The sequence below is a fragment of the Falco naumanni genome, chromosome 5, assembly GCF_017639655.2.
Source record: "Falco naumanni isolate bFalNau1 chromosome 5, bFalNau1.pat, whole genome shotgun sequence".
Classification (NCBI taxonomy): domain Eukaryota; kingdom Metazoa; phylum Chordata; class Aves; order Falconiformes; family Falconidae; genus Falco; species Falco naumanni.
In genome coordinates this window covers 54,564,859-54,579,334 of record NC_054058.1, presented here as the reverse complement: position 1 = coordinate 54,579,334, position 14,476 = coordinate 54,564,859, and the positions used below count along the sequence as shown (strand labels likewise).

Sequence of the window (14,476 nt, the reverse complement as noted above, 5' to 3'; positions counted from 1 at the left end):
AGGAAAAACATCCTTGACACGTTTCAGGAGGAGAAGGATGGCCAACCCTTGAAGCGGAAGCGCAGTCCCACGGCCCGTGAGACCCGAGGGCTCTGCCGGGCGCTGGGATGGAGCGTCCCGCCCGGGCGGCGCTGGCTCAGCCCCAGGGCAGCAGGGGCGGGCGCGCTGTGGGCGGCGACCTCCAGCCCGCCGGTAACGGCACCCGCAGCGCGCCAGGACCGCCGAACGGCTCCCCGTGAACGGCCTCCCGGGCAACTCCTCCCGGCGGCGGCCGCGGGCAGGACTAACCGCCCGCCCCTCCGCCGGCCACGGCCACGGCCACGGCCCCCGCCGCACCGCCGCAGGCAGCCGGGGGCGGCCCCGCCAGGCCCCGCCCCACGCCGCGCACCTGCCGCGGGCCGCCCCCCCGGCGCGGGAGGCGGGCGGGAGGCAGGGCGGGGGGGAGGCCGCCCGTGCCCGGCGTGTGCCAGGAGCCCGCCGGTGCCGCAGGAGGAGCAGGAAGCGCCCGGGCAAATCCAGCCTCGCTATCACATGACTCAGCAGCCGCCGCCGGGCTGAGTTCACCCAGCGCTGCGCCGGGAGGGGGGAACCTGCCGCCGCCGCTGCTGCGATGAGGCCGCGGCCCCGCGGCTGCCCCTGAGCCCGCCGTTCCCCCACCCGGCTCCGCGCGGCCCGGCGCCCCCATTGCGGAAGCGCGGCGGGGACTGCCGGAGCCGCCGCCGCCGCCGCAGCGCTGCCCGCGGGCGCGCCCCGCTCCCCGCCCTGCGCGGCGGCCCCGGCGCTGCCGCCGCCGGCGGGGGTACTATGCTCACGCGGGTGAAGTCCGCCGTGGCCAATTTCATGGGCGGCATCATGGCTGGCAGCGCGGGCGCCGACCACGGCAGCGGCGCGGACTTGCCCCTCCGCTTCCCCTACGGGAGACCCGAGTTCCTGGGACTGTCCCCGGACGAGGTGGAGTGCTCCGCCGACCACATCGCCCGCCCCATCCTCATCCTCAACAAGGAGACCCGGCGCCTGCCCTGGACCACGGGCTACGCGGAGTGAGTACGGGTCCCGGCCGCGGCGGGCAGGTGGAGCGCGGCCGGGCCCGCCGCCCCGCCGGGCTGACCCCCGCTGCTGGGCGCACCGGCGGCGGGAGGCGGCGGTGCCGGGTGCCCCCCCCCGCGGCGGGTGCCGGCGTTGCCGGAGGCGGCGGGGGGCGCCGTCCCGGGCCTGCGCGGCGCCGCGGGCAGCGGGAGCCGGCGGGGGGTGGGGGGCGGTATCCGCGGCGCCGGTGCCCGGCCCCGGCCGTAGCTTTGCACCTGGGCAGCTCGTTTCAGGGGGGCCGAGGATGCTGGCGGTCACCTGCCCTTGTGAGTCCCCGCGGAAGCGGCCGGTTACCGGACGGGCGAAGGGTGGCAAACGGGCAGCACCGGGGCTCCTCCATCCGCCGCGACGGCTCCGGGGGTGCAGGAGCCGACGATGGGGTCCCCGCCGGTGAACAGCTGCGTCTGTTCGCGACTCGGGAGCTAAAAGGGCTTTGATGGAAGCCCGGGATGGCGCGTGCCGCTCCCTGCCGCTGCCCAGCCGCCGGGAACGGTGCGGGGTTTGGGCACCGTCCTGCGGAGCTGGCAGCGTCGCGCTCGCTGATGGTGGCTGGTCGCTTATTCCCCCAGTGCTTTCATGCCTGGGGAGACACTTGAACACGAGCTCCAAGCTGAGAGAAAAATCCATTGGCGAACCCTAGCACCGGGCGTTCCCAGCAGTTCGTTGCCCTGACCCTCTCATGTCGTGGTATTTACTTTAGAGGGTGTCAGGTCGCGACCTGGTTGTAGCCTTGAGCGCGACCAAACTAAACGATTGCACGCAGCGCCTTACATACCGGCCCGGCAACGGGCAGCGTCCGTTTGGATGCAGATCCCCGTCCCGCAGGCTGTGGGAGTAGCTGCGGGGCCAAGGCATGTCCTTGCACTTGATTCCTTTATCGGTAGATGCGTTGTTTTCTTCGATGATACTGGGAGCGGGATTCAGTATTTGGTTTTTCTTTGCTGCTGTCTCTGAGTCTGGAGCCTGCCTGGCCATCCACGTTGCTGCCAGCTCACAGATTACAGAAGTTCCACTAAACTCGCCCTTCCAACCTACGAGCTGTTTTGCTGTAGTGCGCTGGCTCTTCAGGCATGTATGAATGCCTGACAAAACTACTGCAGAAAGTACGGTGAAGGCTTCACATTGTTAACGAGCAGTCGCTAGCTTTATTTAACAGGCTGTTACATCATTGAGGACACTGAAATGGGAAGAGAGATTTAAAGAATTTAAAATTGGTTTGTTCTCCTCAGATTACTAAAGAATTAAATAGACTACTGAGCAAATTCCCCAGGAACTATAACTTTAAATGTTTAAAAGTAAGCTATAATAGTTCTGCTACTATAATAGTCCTTTAAAAAGCAATTATTTACCAAAACAAGTAAGTGCTGCTATTTTTATCTTGCGTAAGGTGCTGTGGCTTTCAGCAAGTGAGTGCAATTGCAAGTTGGTGACAAAAGTGGGAAGGAGGTTCTCTGGCTCCCAGGTATGCGCATCCACTGCTGCCTGCAAGCTTTGCCTGAGACTGTCAGGGAAGAAAAATGGGGGTGCCGGAAAGCTAAAACCCAGGTCGACCCTGTGGATGAAACCTTCCGTGAGGGAGTTTTTGGAGGTAAAATACATGGCTCTGGTGATCGTGAAGGGAGAAGACATGCAGAGATTGTTTTCATATACTTGTTATTCTTCTGAGCTTTCAGCAGTTTGGTTAATTGGGAGGTGTAAAAAGGTTACTGGCTTTCTCAGTTCCTATTGTTATCTATGTGAAAATAGGTTGGCCTTTTGCTTTATCTCTTGGTTTTGTTTTTGGTTTATTTGGGGTTTTTTGTGGTTTATTTTTTTCTTTCTTTTGTCTCATCCCCTTCCAGTGCAGTTACTGGTTCTAGTGCTGGTGGAGCGGAGTTCAGTGAAAGAAAGAGAAAGAAAATTCCTCCTTGGAGAGAGAGAACTAGTTAACATGTTAACAGGCTCTTCCCAGAAACATCTATACGATCTCCCTAAATGGGCTTTGGTTGTGATCAGATGTCAAAATGCTCACTCTGCAGAAGCTAAGAGGAAAGAGTGCTACCAAAATCGCATTGTCCTCCAAAGGCAAGGCAGTACAACAGCCATTAATGAATAAAGAAAAACAAGGAAATAAGGACAAACTTGGGGTTTGCAAAGTATGACTTCTTTTTTTTTTTCTTTTTTTTTTTTTTTTCCTTATTCCTACTGAGCTATTACCAGACTTTCTGAAAATAATTGCAAGACTGGCTTGGAGGTTTATGTTCAAAATATCTTGTTTTTCTTTTGGAACTCATTTGAGGTATGTAGAGAAAAGGAATGGAAAAATACCAGGAGGGTCAAATTACTATTATGTATATTTTGAAATTTGTTTTCTTGGGGGAATCGGGGTGAAGTACTCCTATGCTGTTATTTAGCATTGTGTTAGCATCTACATTAGGGAAACTATCAAGAGCAGTGCTTGCCTTTTGATACAGTACAAGTGAGCACTTGCAAGAATGTTAGGAGGAAGTTTGGTGTCCTCACAAGGAACTTGTAACATAAGTCAAAGGTGATCCATTTAACTGACATTTTAGTAGTTTGCTTTGGTATGAAGGAGTCAGAAAATACGTGCCATATCTGCATTGCTGTGAGGTCTAACTTCCCTGAGCTGTTGCCTTTCCCATGTTTTCATGTTTTAGCAAATCAGCAAAAGTGTTTCCAGTGTTTTCTTGGCAGAAAGTGCCTTTGGGCACTGCGATTTTTACTTCTTGAAGTTAAGGAAGGGTTGTTGTAGACTTAGAAGGTGGGGATTGGGTGCAGAAGGTGTAAGGAGAGAGTGCGTGCTACCTTTATTGTGACTGCCCTGATGTCATGGGTTGTTGGCAGAGCGGGGTTTGAGTTGGTGGATTTATGCTTCATGCCCAGCGCCAGCATCTGTCTCACTGTCTTTAGTAAGAAATTTTGGCTCTGAGAACAGGTTATCTGGAGGCTTTGGCTCAGGAAAGCCTTTGCAATGTTCATGTTCTTTAGATGTAAAACATGTCAGCTTAGAGATGATACTGGAGCTCCTTAATGTTGACATGTCGGTGTTTCATTCAAGCTGGAGAGGGTATCTTGGGGTTAGACCTGGTTCCCATACGGAACTAAAGCAGTCTGAGTCCGCAAAATCTGTAGTATTTTCAGGGACTTCCTCTTGTTCCTTTTATTCCTGAGGACAAGGGTTTCTTAGTAACTTTGGTAGTGATAAAGGAGCTCACCCTGTTGAGTATTTCTCCTCCTTAGCATCTGTGGTACATTCCTGTTCATCTGACATGTTCCCCTGTAACGAGCACTTCTCCTCCCCTTTTTCTTGCTTTTCTTGTACTGAACTTTTTATAATGGATATTTTTTGCAATATTGCTCATCCAAGTCATATTTTAACTTATTTTAAAAATTACATACTTATCTCTGGTATTATGCAGTGAAATGTAAATTAGCCTTTATTTTTTATTATTAGCTTCCTCTCTTTTAATAGTGTGAGCATTATGCAAAGCATGTAGGCAGGCAAATGAAATCTTCAAAAACATACTTGATGCTGGCATAAAGCATCATTGCTTCCTGAAATTTTAGTGGGAATCCCATAGAGACGTGGCTTCCTTAGTTGGTGAGCAACCTGAAAATTGTCTTCTGAAATGACTGTCCTGCTGTCTCTTCCTTCATGGGAGACCTGAGACCTTGAATTTCAGTTTACCTCATACTACAGAATGGCAAAAGTCTGGTAGATGTTTCAAAGAGATACTCTTACCACAGACCCTTGGTCTAATGGTCATCAAACTCCGTAGAAGCAAAATGAAAATTGTATCCCACATCCAGTAAGCTTTTAAAGTGTCTTTTAAAGGTATCAGTTTATTTAGAAATACCCTTGATTAAAAATAAAAGTTTGTCTCTAACATAGTTTTACTGCATGTGTTTAGCTGATGAGCATCAGGAATGATCCAGGGAGAGGGCAGCGTTATTAAACATTCCTTTAAGTCTGCCTTTAATCTAGGAGGGGTAAGGAGATTTGCTGCTCTCTGAAAAGTTAAGCGATTTATTTGAGTAAGAGGGGTGGATGGATCCTGCCTGACACTTTATTTACTTGTTGCCCTCCCTCCCCTATACAGGCAGCTGCGCTCCCAAGGCCACGGGGCTCTCCCAGACCTTGCCCTGTCTGAGCCTGAGCTGGCTTCTGAGCTTCTGCTTGGGTTGCCTTATTACTGTGAGGGAAATGTCTTCCCTAGCCCCCTTCTGGGCTGTTTTCAGTGTTTTATGACCTCTTCCCTGCAAAGTTTCTACTAAGCTGCCCTCAGCCCCTCCACTGAACTCTGAAAGTAACTGGCAAAGTAGATAGAGGCAGTAGCATAGATGGAGTATATAACATGAAACGACTTGAATGGCATTCACCTGCATCCAAACTCTGCCCAGAACATTATTTTCCATCTTTTGCTCTGTTGCTTTATCTTGTTCCCCCATGAAGATAGAGGGTGGACAGGCTGGAGAAGTGCCTTTCTTTCCTGGTTGAATTCCCTGGACTGTGTATGACATGGCAAAATAGATGCTAAATTTGCAGATGACAAAGGACTAGCGTGATGTTAGTGCTGGTGGAGTTGCAGGGAAACTGCAACTGAGTAGCGTGTTGTGGCAGAAAAACACAGCTACTCAGTTTCCATCTATCTTGAATGTGGATTCCTGGTAGTTCAGGATTCAGTAATGTAATTGCTGTCCTAAATTGTATGAATCTTGGGGATGGTACCATAGAGCTGCTTCTGTATAGCATACTTTCCTCTCTTTACTCTTACCTTTCTGCCATCTCTTTGGAGAATATCAAAAGGTACTGTTAAATACACGTAAGGGAAATGAGGAAAGTCTGAATTGTGTGTTGCATGTGTCCTTATGTGAAGGACAGTTTTGCCTGCCTTTTTAAATTCATTTTTTAAAACTTTCTAAATGACACTTTAGGTATCTCTGCAGTTCCAAGTTATAATAGGTATCCAGAAACTTGACTTTTGTGGGGTGTGTGTTTCTTGGCTTATAAAGTCAATTTATTATCCCAGCAGTGCCTTTCATTTGATGAGACTCGAAGTCCCCAGCTCTTTTTCCGTAATGTTACATTTGAGAGAGACTGTGGTTTCCCTGCTCTGCAGGCCTGCAGTAGCAATTACATTTTCTCTGTGGTGTGGTGGCTACTGACCCGTAATGAATGCAGAGTTGTAGGTGAGGGATGATGGCTGTGTCCTGCAGCATTATTACAGTAGTATATTGTTACAGCAATAACTTAAGTTCAAAATGAGGAGGGGGTGTTTGGAAGCTTATGGATTCTGCACCCCCCCCTCCCTCTTAAGTACTGATTGTTTCATAAGGCTGATGATGTCGCATCATGCTGTGTTACTTAGCTTGTAGGAAATTAATGTACGTGAGAACTGACTGGAGGTTTTCATTAAAATAATTTCTGGCCTTTCTCAGTGATCATAAATTTTAGGTTGTCACAATCAACATAATTTGCTGATTCTGTGAGTTAAGATAACACAGAGGTATTTTTCCACCTGAAGTACTGTTTGCAGACCAAACTATTTATACAAACATTAAGTGTTGTATTAACAATCTGAAGCAGGTGAAAGCTTACCAGATCTGTGAGATGAGGTAAACCAAAGCACAGAAATTGCTTGTTCTGAGTTGGCAGTGTGTTGATGTCAGAGGATAGCATAGGGCCTGCAACTACCGATCACTTATTCTAGTCCCTGTTGTCTCCTATTAACAGAAGGTAACCATGCTCCTATGAATTGAAAGTTACATTTTCATTTCTGGGAGCTAGTCTTTCAAACCATCAGCTGGGAGCATGACTCATACCCTGTTGGTAAACACATTTCTTGTACATATTCTGTTTGGTACAGATTTCAGGAGGATGGTACACCTGGGAAAAGGAATGCCTTTTTTTTTATCTTGTTCTGTTTGGCTGGCTTAGGTTAAGTACACAGAAATAGTGAATTACTTTCCTTTTTAAACTGAACTTTTAAAACATTTGTTTACACTTTTTGGCTAAAATTATGTTCTGTTACTCTTTCTGTAGTTCAGAACATAAGACTGAGTAGGACCTGATGAATGAGCTAAAAATTCAAATACCGTATCTGTACTTAAAGACGACTAAATATTCTTCCTGTGTCTGAATTATTCTGTGCTTAATGTAATGTTAACTTTAATGTACATTGCCAGACTCTTGTTTAAGCCTGGGCTAATATAAAACAGCCCAGAGAAACCAATGATAGTTCTAAGAGCTTCAGAAATTCTTTTCCTTGTGTAAGAGCTTATATTATAGCATCTGATATTTATGTAATGCCTCTAATCTGCCCAGTTTCTTGCAAATAATAATTTCAGTATAACCTTGGAGAAAAATGTACATGTGTAAATGTTCTCATTCCTCAGGTGAAGAAACTGAGGCAGTGAGGATTTGGCAAGAGTTTTGATACAAATGTGAGGAATGAATCCTGAGTCAAGTTTCTGTGCTTCAGTTGGTTTTCCTGCTGTTTTGTGCTTGGGATTTTCCTATGTGTTCTCTGATTTCTTAGAACTAATGGGGGTAAAAGGAGAAAAACAGTTAAAAAAATAAAAATCATATGCTGTGGTATTTTTAGTGCAGTCTAAGTTGCACACACGTGATTCCTAACAAGGCAAGTATGAAATTCATCGCTCTGAGCTGTCTTGTATTGCTCTAGTCCCCTGGAGGCTTAAGACGACTGCTGCCTCGTGTTTCTGAAAAGCTTGCTTGAGCATGGTCCTAGCTTCTGAAGCCAAAGGGTGACTGTGTCCTCCCAGGCAGTCTTCCTTTGTCCCCTTCTGCCTTGGCACTGGTGGCAATCAGCAGATGTTACCTGCAAACACTCCAGCTTTGTTCGTTTGTCTTAGATGCAGCAGCATCGCTTGGGAAACAGTGGTAAGTGTAAGTGGGAACAGCTTGGCAGAGTTAATGTCATGCTATAAAGTAATTGACAGGACTATGCTCCTTAGGGTGAACTGCTTTGAGCCTGTGAATGGGAGCAAATGAAACGTGCTCAGTTGGACCTTGAAAGGAAGCAGTGCTGCAAAGCAGAGGTCATTCCTGCAGTGGGGGTCCGTGTTTCACATGAAGAAGAAATAAGGTTTGTGGGCTTAAGGACAGGTTAAGTCAGGTCTGTGTTGAGCTGCATCCTGAGTAGGACTTGGAGTAGGTGGATGCCCTGTGAGAGGAGGGAGACGTCTTTGGGTGGATTTGGGCAGAGCAGACACAGTAACTTTGCTGTGGCATGGGGCTGGAGCAGGAAGGTGCTCCATGTGTGCTGGGGCAGTGTTTGCAGGGGAGATAAAGGCTCCTGGATCATGTCTTCCATGGATCTTTATCCCCTCACTTTTGGATTTCTCTTCTGATTGAACTCAATGCTCTAAAATGCAAGAGGCCCCGCTAGGCAGCAGCAGCTAGTATTAATTGTGCATTTAGCTGTCTCTTAGCTGTCTAAGTATTTTTTTTTTCCCTTCCTCCTCCTTAAACAGAAGGAAGAAGGTAACTTGAAAGACTTGGTTCCCATTTGGACAGTTATGTTTACCTGGTAGGGTGATACATTTGGGGTGGCCGGCTACAATACGCTGTATTATCCAGAGTGATTTTCCTGCTCCATGGGTTAAGTAGAGTAGAAGGGGTTGTGATTTCAAGTGCTCAGAATGCAAAATAGTTAGCATAGCTGGTGAGAAATCCCAGCTTGTGTTGAGCCCATTCACCCCCCAAATGCAACAGACATGGGGTGGGGTGTTTTATTGCAAGGCAATTATGGAGGTTCAAGCATATGGGAGGTGGCCAGCAGGTCCATTGCAGCTGTTTGGCCAGCTTCACCAGTAGTGCCTTCTGCCCAGCACCCCCTTCCAGCAGCATGCTTGCTATCTAGTAGGTGCTGCCAACTATACTTGTGATGCTAAGTGGCGAGGTGCTAAATGGTTGATGCTGTGTGAGCTCTTCAACAGATGAAGCTCATAAAATGGCTGGAGGCAGGTAAGATTCCTTCTCCCAATACCATACGCAAGGCAAGTGTTTGTCTGCAGAGTTCAATGTTCTCTAAATAAATAAAATATAAATACCGCATCCAGTATTTCTTCGGGAGGAAGCTGTGCTGGGGTAAAACCTGTCTAAGGGACATCTCTGGTTCTTGATCACAGCATGATTTAATTGCTGGAGTCTGAGAGTGTGAAGGAGAAAAAATACCCCAGGCTGAGGCAGCCAGCGTTGGCAAGTGCAGCGGTTAGAGCAAGAGGGGGCAATGCATAGTTGGGAAATGCCAAAATGTGGGCCCTGTACGTGATTCAGCACTTACTCTGATTAAAAAAAAAAACCCGAAAACCCACAAAACCCCCCAAAAACCCAACCCCCAACCTTAAATAAAAAGAGGTTATCTGTGTGCTGTGGCCGGCAGGCCTTTCTGGCATGAAGCAGGGTGGCAAATCTAGAGCTTCACTTGTTCTTTGGGATCTGTATGCAATATAGTGAGGCTTAACGGAAAGAGAGTCAGTCTGCTGGGGGAGTCCAGGTCTGCTGAGGTACAGGGGTATGGGCAGTGCTGTGTCCTCGGGTACTCCCTGGCTTGACAGAGCTGAATATATGTACATGTTTTAAAAAAGGAAAAAAATATGCTGTAAGCTGTCAGTGCTATTCACTGGAGTGATTATCACCAATGTTTACCTTCAATTAATTTCCTTCTCTTTTTTTCTTTGGTACCAAGGGTTGCATGAACACCTTGAATCTTGTGTGACCCTGGTTTTGGTGGTCATGGCAAAAGCTCCTCCTAAATGGTCCCCATTCCCAAGATGAGCAGGAATTGAATGGGTGTTGTCCCCCCTAAGGAAAGATAGTGGCATTGTCGGCCTCTCTCTCCTCTGGTGTGGAGAGGTCTATCTGTCCACTGGTTTCACTTGTCCAAATGCCATATATTTTTAACTGTATTGGGCATCTCCTCTGCTGGAGGAGGAAAGACATCAGATCCTGTAGGCTTCCTTTTCTTCTCGTGAAAGCAAGGTCTAGGTCCTTGTGGACCATGGTCCTTGACCGTGGCTTGAAAGGTAAGCATTTCTAGTCTCAGCGCCCTGCCCCCATTCTTTTTGAAGTGCTGCCATAAGGTGTAGTCAGTCTTGACTGATTTTGATGCTCTTCGGGCTCCTTTGCAGGCAGAGATAATGACACTGATACCATGATTCAGGTGGTCAACTTTGCCTGACTTCAGGGAGAGAGGGTGAGGAAAAGAGTGAGAAACCATGTACCGTTGCCTCTGCTTTCCATGGTGGTTTTCTGCTACAGTAAGAGAAGAAACAGACTGAGCTTTGATTGCATCTTTTGCTACTTTTATTTTGCACCATAAACAATTGGGTTGTTTAAGGAAGGGACAACACAGCAGCATATGTGTGAGTTTGAGTGGATGAAGAGCATGTGCTGTTTGGGTGTTAGGCTGCAGTGGTTTTGTGGATCATACTCTGCGTTCCTGCATGCCACTGCTTCAGAAATCCTGCGGCAAAGTGTCCTTGGATTGGCATTAGAGGTCTGTCAGATTGTGTAGGGATCCTTTCATAGGTATAGCTCTATTTCCAAAGTCTTCCCAGTTATTTTCTCCTTCTATTAAATCTGCTAGTTTCATAGCTAAGTGCCCTTTGTGCTATCCTGTCCTGTCAGTGTATCTGCCCCGTTGCTTAAAGCTACCAACAGAGGTAAGATCTCTGCTCCCCCCTGTGAGTCCTTTTGAATTTCCCTGTTTTGTTCCTCTACCCTTTAGGGCCTGTTAAGATAATTTCTACCCTCCAAACTCCCTGCAGAGACACAAAAGAGATCCAGCTCCAGCCAAACTCTGCAGCAGATCTTTCTTTTTTTTTTTGGGTCAACACTGATTCATTCAGGCCAAGTATGATTTGTCTATCTTTAGGTATGTGTTAGAGACCTCCTCAGAAACAGATGATGCATAGTGCGTGTTTGTAATGCCGTAAAATACGTGTCAGCCAGAACTAACAATCTGGTCCTTGCTGGAGTCATACATTGGAAGTTGGACTGAAGACAGGTCTCCAGCTCTTACAGCTCGAACAGTGGTCCATTTTGTAGAGAAGTCTGGCAAAGAAAATCTTACACTGCTGTTTTTCAAAGACATCTGTATTTTTCAGATTAGCAGGTCACTATGTGAACAGACATGCTGTGAGCTCTCATCCTTCAGTTCTTTCCAAAAAAGCAGTTTCGGCCAGTTACCCAGCCATGAAACACTTGATACCCTTTCCCTGGGGTAGAAAAGGATCCTTTCCTTAGCGAACTACCTGGGCAAGGGTTTTGTCCTTCTGTTCAGGTGTGATGTTTAAAGACACAGCTCTTTGGAGGCTAAGAAGATACCATAGACACTGCTGCTTTGATTTCAGATGGGTTTTGTTAGATTTCAAAACAGTTTGTATGAAAGGGAGGTTAGTGCTGGAGAAAGAAGTTGCCCAAAATGCCGCTGGTTTATTTTTTGTTTTTACAATTATTATTTTTAATGATTTTTTACTTTTACGCTTCTCTCTTGAGGGAAGTTGGTTTTTATCCTTGGTTGTGGACTTTTTTCTTTTTGATTCATAGTCAGTGCTGTCTGTGAGGAGGAGAAAGCAAGAAGCTGCAAGACCTAGTAGTGGGAGCAAGCCTTTCTTTACTTTCTGGATGGGAAGAGCATTCCTGAAATCATTTCAGGCCCAAGCGTTGTAACTGAAAGCGAGGTCCTCTGTAGTGGGTTCTGGGTTGCATTGGATGATGCATTTCAAAGGCAAAGAGCTGCTGTGTAAAACCCACCACATCTCTGCCTTGCTGATCGGGCTCATGAAGCAGCCAAGCAACTCTGCTCATACCTGGGAATGCAAAGTTTTGCAACTCTGTTGGTTTTGGTAGCTGTGCAGGGAGCCTGGTGCCTCTATACGTGTCCTGTCCCATACCTCTGCTGTTAATTCCACTGGCTCTGTATCTGTGCAAGCGCCTTGGCAGGCTGAGTGTGGCTCTTGGTTTTTTCACATGTTCAGCAGTACGCAATGCTTTGCAGAAGCCTGTGCAGTAAAACTGTGTTCTTTAAATTGCTCGTTATAAGTGTTTCTTAAAACAGCATTTTTGAGAAGTGCTTTTCCTTCCGAATCTGCATTAAGGGTCTTTGTTTCACGAGTGAATGCTAAATTTTGGATTAGAAATTAGATTTCAAAAACTGGTTTTTGTTTCTCTTTGCTGAATTTATTTGTAGGTCTCTTGACTGAAAAAGGAAATTAAAGGTTGGGGTTTTTTCCCCATTTCTTGCCAAGGACTTGATCTAAGTTCAAACTTGCAATGCTTATAATTTAAAAAATTTAAGAGCTGTACAGTGGAACCTGCATTGTATGTGTGGTGCTGCTGGGGATGGTGTATGCCTTTAGATTCGGGTATTTGGTTAGGCATTTAGAAATGGAAAATAGTTATCGTAAAGCTAACCTCACTGAATGTTGTTGCTTACATAGATCGTAAAGTTCTGTGGGTAGTTGGTCTGAAATGAGTGATTTCTATTTTGCAGAACGTAAATAAAATTTTCTCTCCTCTGTCGTCTTCCTGCCAAAATAATTGTTTTTCAGCCATTTTCACATGTCATGAGAAAGTGAGTACTTAAATGAGTCACATATGCTCTTGACCATAATGCAGGAATTGGTAACACATCAAAACTTACATTGATTTTTTTGTTTGTTTGTTTGTTTTTTAAATAAAGAAAGGTAGATCAACATCAGACTTGGAGGGCAATTCCCTCTCCCTTACCTTGTTACCTCTCTCATTAATCACATCTCCAGTCCCATGCTTTCAGTTCATTTCTTTATTCTTCTCAATAAACTTTAATTAAGATCAGTGTCTCTACAGTCCTTGCGAAATGTAGATGAAAACTTCTTTAGACTGGGACTCCCTCTGGCGTACTTCTTAATGTCATTTTAAGGTGTTTCTGCCTATCTCCAGTAGTGCAGAGCTGGGAATCACAGTCCAGTGGGTTCTTTTGCCAACATCTCCAGAGTAATCCCTGAAAATACTAGGTCTGTGGATGGTAATTCTATTAGCTGTTCAGCAAGCTGAGTCTGGAAGAATGCAGCTGGTGTACAGGAATGTGGGAAGTTCCCCATCTCGGCCTTTAATCCTGCTTTTAGAGGGGGGAAAAAGTTATAGGCTAATGTGATTAGCTGTAATCCCATTCTTGCTTGGTTTTAGAAACATGTCTGATTCCTAAATCGCAAGCTAGTTCTGTGAAGTGCTTTCATGGAGAGGATGGGGAATTACTTTGGTACTCAGCTCATTTGTCTTTGAAAAAACACTGGAAGCAAGAGAAAAAGAAACTCTCATAGCTGGGAAATGAGAGTTGTAGTTTATGTTGCACAGTGTAATTCAGAAATCTGAAACCAAGAGCATGTAAATGGAAACACAACATGAGCACAATCCTTTCAGGTATCTAGGTATATGTATAAACACAGGCAAGGAACGACTTATGTGTACACTGCAAATTGCTCTTCAGGGCTTTGTAGGCCCAAAGGTTTACGTTGGGATCTTGTTATTTGCTGATACGCTGCTGCTGAATCTGGTGGTGTGGTTGGTTTGGTGTGGATTGGGGACAGAGCGCGTTCTAACAAAATCTGCAGCTTCTACCTGAAGTGAATGATCTGGGGACTGGTTTTTTTCCCCATGGAGGCAGTTGTTTTTTCTTTTAGTGATAAGGGAATGAAAACGCTACTGTCTGTGGAAGTGCTCGAAGCGTTCGAAATGCTGTTGGCTGCTGCAGAGGGGCAGGGGCAGAACCCTCCATGACGAGAGTGAAACACGTGGGGCCTGCTCCTGTGTGTGAGCACAAACAGTGCAGCGCTCTGGGGACGAAGGGCATCATCTTCTTGTGCGAAAGGCAAAGTGTGGCCTGAGATCAAGGTCTTTCCATGCCATCACTTTCTTATAGCAAATTAGTTGTGCTCAAAGGCTCGGTGCTCCTCATGGGCCCTGTTTGGATAGGAGGGAGCCTCACAGGCCCGGCCTGTGTTCTGTTTCTGGGGGAAAGGAGGGAGAAGGCGGATAAATACCTTGTTCATATCTTGTTTGTTTGCTGGAGAAATTGGAAATAAGAGTGGCTGGTCTTGGAGTCAAATGCTGCCAGAACTCTCTGGAGTGAATGGCTCTGGGGAGGGATGAGCTCAGAAGACTGAACTTGTTGCTTTTTTTGTTCAAGCAGCAAATTTGAGATAGTTCACACAATGTCTCTAAATTGCACTGAGGCTTTCCTTTGCCTTCCCATCAGGTTCCCCCTCCTCTTGTACCCTTTCTTGCTGGTGTGGTGTGGTGGCATCAGGACTGTGGGCAGGGTGGCCCCAGTGGCAGCTGCCCCGGGAGTCGCAGGGAAGGGAGGGAGCACGCAGGCACCGC

General features: G+C 47.0%; 1 protein-coding gene across 3 annotated transcripts in view; it reads left to right on the top strand.

Moving 5' to 3' along the window:
* The first annotated feature begins 418 nt into the window (after window positions 1-418).
* The window catches only part of PPM1H (protein phosphatase, Mg2+/Mn2+ dependent 1H), a 143,636-nt gene continuing 129,578 nt past the window's right edge, over window positions 419-14,476 (top strand). For 2 of the 3 annotated variants that reach the window (XM_040595044.1, XM_040595043.1), the window contains exon 1: window positions 419-1,040. In XM_040595044.1, coding sequence (XP_040450978.1) covers window positions 805-1,040 — 236 coding nt within the window. In that variant the 5' untranslated portion in view covers window positions 419-804. The remainder of the gene's footprint in view (window positions 1,041-14,476) is intronic. The other variant, XM_040595042.1, reaches the window with a different exon arrangement.